This window comes from Phaseolus vulgaris, chromosome 5, assembly GCF_000499845.2.
Source record: "Phaseolus vulgaris cultivar G19833 chromosome 5, P. vulgaris v2.0, whole genome shotgun sequence".
Taxonomy (NCBI): domain Eukaryota; kingdom Viridiplantae; phylum Streptophyta; class Magnoliopsida; order Fabales; family Fabaceae; genus Phaseolus; species Phaseolus vulgaris.
Window position 1 is genome coordinate 12,047,719 of NC_023755.2, and position 6,814 is coordinate 12,054,532.

At 32.0% G+C, this 6,814-nt stretch overlaps 1 protein-coding gene across 2 annotated transcripts; it reads right to left on the reverse strand.

The window, feature by feature from the left end:
• Nucleotides 1-295: 295 nt before the first annotated feature.
• Nucleotides 296-4,241, reverse strand: LOC137835157 (probable E3 ubiquitin-protein ligase ZFP1). 2 transcript variants are annotated; one of them, XM_068643530.1, is made up of 7 exons: nt 4,036-4,241; nt 3,714-3,794; nt 2,053-2,875; nt 1,290-1,684; nt 1,091-1,174; nt 801-968; nt 296-676 (listed from the first exon to the last, which is right to left on the reverse strand). In XM_068643530.1, exons 3-7 carry the CDS (start codon nt 2,843-2,845, stop codon nt 530-532), a joined length of 1,587 nt encoding a protein of 528 aa, XP_068499631.1. In that variant the 5' UTR covers nt 2,846-2,875; nt 3,714-3,794; nt 4,036-4,241; the 3' UTR covers nt 296-529. The 2 variants fall into 2 exon arrangements, with proteins under 2 accessions (XP_068499631.1, XP_068499632.1); XM_068643531.1 differs by lacking the exon at nt 3,714-3,794 and having other exon boundaries at nt 4,036-4,203.
• Between the last annotated feature and the right edge of the window lie 2,573 nt (nt 4,242-6,814).

Sequence of the window (6,814 nt, forward strand, 5' to 3'; positions counted from 1 at the left end):
TTCATTTTGAGATAAAACAATTCGAAAAATAACTTTATATTATATAAAAATGTAAAAAAACTACATTGAATTTCAAACATAATTTTATCCAAAATCAACTCTATCTTTCACTCCTTCAAAACCACAGAAGCATATAACAGCAATATGATAAATCAGTTTGTTCAAAATCATTTTTGTGGCTCATCCAAAAACCGCACTTAACCAATTTGATAAAATCAATTTTATTTTCAGCTAATCCAAAAAGCACAAGCATCAATATATAAAAGACTAGGTGGTAACCCCATACATATCGAAATGATTAATGAAGCAGGTGGTGATATGATTACCTGAAGTTACTTCATCAAACAGAACAAAGTCTGTACAAGTTGATAGATACAAAGTTCTGGTGCCCACAATAAATGAGTTGGGCGGTATGATGTCTATATATGTGCAAGTACATATACAAAATACATAACAAAATATGAATTCTGTTCAAAAATAAATTAAGGCACTAGGCAGGAAGAGAAAGAGATGTTTGATTTCATTGGTTCTATACATCCTTCCTTCCATGAGTCAAAGCCTCTGATTTGCATATGGGGCAGACATTTTTCACCACCAACCATTTCCTTAAGCAATCTGCATGATATTCATGCTCACATCGAAGAACTCCAATCTTCTCCTGGTTCTTGAATTCTTCCTGTGAAATAATAGTCCAATTAGTGGGGGGTGATTAATTAGTACATGAAATAGAGCACAAGGTTATACTATGAAATATCAATGTCTTAAAATAACAGATGAAATGTGTTTCTAAATGTTCATACCTGACATATTATACAAGAATCTGTTTCCTGATCATCACAAGCTTCCTCCTCCAGATTAATACCAGCAGCATTTGTTGAATAAGATTTTGTTTTCAATTGATTTGTAATTGTTTCCTCTGCTAAACCGGTGCTAACATTGCCAATCCTCTCACCCAATGCAAGGAGATCCTGTCATGTGTTTCAAGTGTAAATTATTTACAATTGTCTACAACCTCTAAACTTTGGTATCCTATACTAACACAGACGCATTCATTGACAGGAAAATACAATACCAATCTTTGTATACTTACCTCATAAGACATATCCTCTATGTCCAAGCGCATATCTCTGTGATGATCAACTAAATTTCCCACTTCATCAATTAAAGCAACATCCTACACAAGTTTTAATTGACAAGAAAATCAATATATTTATAATGTATAAAAAGTATTATTCTTTCTACACAGCATTAGAGTTAAATAGAAAGTATTAAGAGACAGGAAATATTACATCAACTTGGAGGAAGCCCACAGGTGGAAGACTTCGATGTCCAAGAGTTGTTTCAGGCACAGCCCCTCTATGAGGTCGGTAAATCCGGAGGCCAGCTGATGGTGCAGGGCCAACATGCCTGGGACCTAACTCAAAACCAGGCTGTGCTGGGATAGCAACACCACGTGAAGGATTTATTGGAACTCTAAATGATGCTGCACTTACTGCAGGGTGAAAGTTGATATTGTGGCCTCTTACTCCTTGCATAGGCAGTGCTGGGTGATGATAATTGTGGTGCTGTTGGTTGACAGGAAGAGGGTGAGGAAACCTGAGGCCATTTCGGCTTCCAGCTGGATCATGATATCTCTGCAAGCCCATACTTGCACTATCTAATGAACCTCCATTTACAGTAGGTCCTGAAAATAATATGGAGACAGTCAGACAGCCTAAACTCATAACCAAACCAACACAACAAATTCAAAGAAAAATTTGAGCACTTCGTTTGGCCCTTAATTGACAGGATGGGAGACAACACATACACACAAAAACACCAATGCATTAACTCCGGTCTTAGGCACAAACTGAGAGTTATTAAAACAAGATTTCTCATAAATTTATTGCCTGATTGAAAAACAACATTCAAGAAGCTGTAATTAACACTTTTTCATGATGAAACCTGAAAGAGCTTTGCAAATTATACACTAACAGAACATCCAAGTAATGAACTAATGATAGTAAATCACTAAAGGAAGAACCACAGAACACATGAAGAGGGCAAAATTACCTTGTACATAAGGCATTGGAAGCGACTGATTCCAGGGTGTAGTATGGCCATCATTATTGTTACCGTTCATCTGCTGGTCCAACCACGGAGGAGCAGCTGGCTGAAAGTGCTGTCCTAAATAATTTCCATGAATCAAATGATTATGGTCATGCACCATAATGGACTCACCTGCCCTGCTCCATGCACTACCATGTGGTCCTACTTCCACAAGTGAAGGGATGCGGAATGAAAATGGTGCAGCATCCATCATAGCAACACCATCAGTAGTGTGTCTTGCATTAGGAGGAGCAATTGAAGAGCTAGATGATGCATTAAAATATTGGTAATTTCCTCTCATCCCTTCAGCAACTTTCCTTTTGTAAGGACCTCTAACATCATCCATGAAACCAGAACTTCTTCCAAAATTATCTGAAGAAACCCCAGCAACTGCAAATGTACTTGAACCAGGCAACTGATCAGAGGCTCTGTGATTTAGAGGCAGAGGGAAAACGCCAGCACCAGAAGAAGGATTAATGCCAGAATAATATAAGTTGGCTGCAGCTGGCACACCCATATCAAGATTATGGGGATGCTGAATGCCATTGTATTGTGTAACCCCATACACCCTAGCATTGTCATAAGCATCTGGCAGAAAGTGAGAATCAACATTAGTTGTGTTCCCAGAAGCTCTCACCATTGCATGCATATTATTCGGCTGCGAGATGTTTGTGGTTCCTCTAGTAAGGATACAGGGCTCAGAATGATGATAGCCTCGTCTCTGTTGATCCATCTCTGAATCCGTTATTTGATCCATAATGTAGAGATTTCTGGATGCAAATTAATCCTAATATTCCAAGCAGAGTGAATGAAACCAGTCAGAAACACATAAGGGAAACAAAAGACTAAACCAAATCTATATGTAACAAAGCAAATATTCAGCCCAAGATAAAAATGTTTTCAAATTCAAATATTCCATATCAACATTATGGAATTTTTTTCAGCATTCCCCCTATATGGTTATATTTTTCCTGATTTAATTTTTCTTAATTTGAAAAGGTTGTCAAATGAAGTAAGTAGGGGTGTCCAAAAAAACACCCGTCCAATACATGGGTACATTCATATAATCACACCAATTTCCTTCAATTACACAGAAGTTGCATATTTTCACTTCTGTGTGTCACATGCATGCATCATACAATAAGAACGCAGACACAAACACTCTATGCATAGCAAGGAAATCGGTATTAGGTAAGTTAATAATGGACATGTAACATGCAGCTTCGTCCTTCAAGAGAGAGCAAACTGGTGGATAAACATGGCAACTCCAACACACAAAAACACCACACAAAAGTATCATTCCCAGTTAAAAACTACCCAAGCCCTGTAGAATTCCTTCAGGTGTGCTAAAAAATGACTCTGTAAATGAATTAAAATACATGCAATTTGAAGACCTTGTAATCATTATGTGAAGTTCAAAGTAAAGAATTCTTCAACCCCTATGAGAAGGTAAGAACAATTATGAGCATACATGATCAAAATCCTCAGACCAAAAGATTAAAAAAAAAATCTTTCTTTGACGACTTCAAAGGGTCACAACCCAACAAGAAAGTACTTGACCCATATCAACCTCCCAAATTCATCACCGACCAAACAACAGCAAAAGAACAGATAACAAACCGTACCTTATTATCATCAAAACAAGAGCTTGCTGCTTCTAAGTTTCAGAGATCAATATAACTTATGGAACACCCCCAAAATCAACTCTGTTGAAAATTCACACAAAGATTAAGGTTTTTTTTTAATTCTTTTTTCAAAAAGACAAATTTACAAAGAAAAAATGTCAGAAACTAAAATCGGGTGAATGTGATCACAACCCAAGAATGCAAGTTCCTTCCTTTCATCAGAGAACAAAAATGACACAAATTTAACCCTAAGTAACAGCAAAAGGGGCACGAAACTTGGGGTAAGAAAATTGAACAATTGATTTTAAGAGAATTGAATTACCAGAGCGAGAATTCGAGGGGAGCGAAAATGATTAGAACCGGTGATGGAAGGATCGGATAGAGGAAGGGAAGAGAGAGAAAGAGCAAGAGGGGTTAAGAGAGAGAAAGAAAATGAATATGGAGGAGGAGAGGATCGTGCCTTTCATTGGAGAGAAAATTTCATCATCCCTTTTGTAATAACAAAAAACATATTAATGCTATTTTTTTTCTTTTTTTTTCTTTTTGTCTTTATTATATAGCAGTTTTGTAAGGAAGAAAATCAAAATCTAATTAGGGACACTTCCATTAAACTTTTAGGTTATCAAAATAATATATAGGATATCTATATATAAATTCTTTATGTTATTATTTTGATATAATTTATTATATATAATTATTCTTTCTATAGTTATTATATATAATTATTTTTATTAAATTAATTATGATTTCTTATATGTTGATTGTATAAAAAACTTATATTGACCATATATAAAAATATTAGAAAAACTACTAACTGTTGTTTGAATTTAATCTATACATGTTAGAGAAATAAAAAAGGTTTAGACTGTTACGTAAGTAAAAAGCATAATAAACATGATTATAAAGTAATTATTAAAAAAACAAAAAATTAGAGTATATATTAATTTATAGTTAAATCATTATATAGAACCTCTTAATAACTTACATAAGCAAAATATCTATTATATAATACTAGTGATTTGTATGATAATATAAAAAATAATCTATATTACCCTGTAAACTTTTTAACTGAAGTATATTTTTTTACAGCATTGAAGTATATATAATATAAGGAGTGGATTAATTTCCTTTGAATGAGTTTCTTCGATCAATAGACAACAATATTTGACATGCAAGGCAAGTAACCTCTGTGAAGGAATTAGTAAAGACATTTAATCAAACTTATCTTTCTTCTGAAAGTGAAAAAATTATTTGTCTGTGTCAAAACAATTTTTCTTTTTTCATATGAACATAAAAAATATAAATAATTAAGTTGATGACAGTAGACCCACAATCCACAAGACAAAGTGGGTGGGTTACCTAAGAAAGCTGAGTTTTGGTTTGTAATGTGATTATGATAGCAAAAATATGGAAATTGATTAATTTGTTGGTTTAAAGACATTATTTATCACATAAATAATATGTAAATAATAAAGTATGTATTCATCAACTAATTATTGTATATTTGATATCTTAGGGTTTTAATAGGTTTGTTTTTGGTAAACTATCCAAAGTTCTCAACCAACTTCACCATGTGAACCATAAAAAAATGCTAGTTGATGTCTCATGTAATGTGTATGGTTGAAAACATGGCATAAGTTTAGGCATTTAGTTTTCTTCTTACATGAGTTGATACTCCTATTTGTTTGGTCATATTTTGAAATCACTTTTAAATATTTTAGAAAATGTAAGAAATTGACCATGAATTAGGTATTTTAGGTTCTCAATCTAATCATATGTGTATTGCCATTAACACACACTTCTTTTTATCATCATAACAACCCTTTTCTGGTTAATTTTTCTTTTTCTATATATAATGTCATTTTCTATAAATTTGTATCCTAAATTTTGCCACATTAACTAATATTTAACAACTCGTGTTTCTCATAAAAAAAAAATCAATGCAACATTAAAATGGTGAAAAACAATCACTAGTGTCTTTGATGATTAGATACATATATCCAATATTTTTTAAATATATTCACAAGGCATAGTTGAAAAGTATAATATAAGTGGCAAAGTATATTCTTTCTTTTATGTCATTTTACTTTATTTCTTCTAAATGACACGTGTATACAGTAAACGACACGACATCTTGAAGTGTGAACCCTCTCTCTCCAGCTACCAACAAATTATTACCATGCATTTTTTTTCTTGCTATTAAAAACATTATTAATTTCTTTGCATTAATCTATGAATGGTGTTCATTACGGTGGTGCATGGCTTATTGTTTTAATGTTTGTTTGAATTGATCATTACTTTCTTCCTTGTTTTTTCCTTATAAATCTGAATATTTTCTTACATTGCAGTAATTTGATTCTTCATTTCAACTTTCCTCATCACATACCATGTGCGGAAATGGACTATATTATTCTCAATACCAGCAACTATTTATTATTGCTGTCGTTAGTGTTAATTTATCATAGTTACCACTTGACACGTGTTTAATACAAGAAGAAGTAAGATAGAGTGGAATTTTTTGAAATGATGAATTTTCATTCTGAATTTCTTACAATAAGACATAAATCACCGATCAGAAAGGTCTATGTCATCTCATTGTTGATATATCAAAACATATGATTATATTATAGTAAATATATTTTTTTTGTGATTAGTTTTAAAACATGTCAAAATATATGTTAACATAAAAAAGTATATAAAATGTGTTGCATATAGAGAACAAATGGAATACATGCATGGAAACACGTGGATACACCATAAAAAAAGAAAAAGTTAAAAAATAACTTTTTTATTAGGATAAATACTGATATTATAATGGGAATGAATTTTAAGTACAGCATTTAACAATTGAAATTAAAAAAAAAAATACACATTTTAAAAAATATAAATCAAATACAATAAGAACAAGAATAATATGTATATGTAATAAATTTTTAAATAAAATATAGATAATTAATTTTTATATTACCATAGAAATAGCAAAATGTTAAGATTTAATTAAGATTAAATTATATGTTTTTCTTTACTTTCTTACCATTTATATATATACTACACTTGCACACAATTGCATATACAGCATAGAAGTCTATTTATTTAAACTT

Coding starts and splice junctions, on each gene's coding strand:
- LOC137835157 (XM_068643530.1), bottom strand. CDS start 2,845: ATGGATCAAATAACGGATTCAGAGATGGATCAACAGAGACGAGGCTAT. Junction 1,685..2,052: donor TCCAATGCCTTATGTACAAG/GTAATTTTGCCC, acceptor TATTATTTTCAG/GACCTACTGTAAATGGAGGT. Junction 677..800: donor ATTCTTGTATAATATGTCAG/GTATGAACATTT, acceptor ATTATTTCACAG/GAAGAATTCAAGAACCAGGA.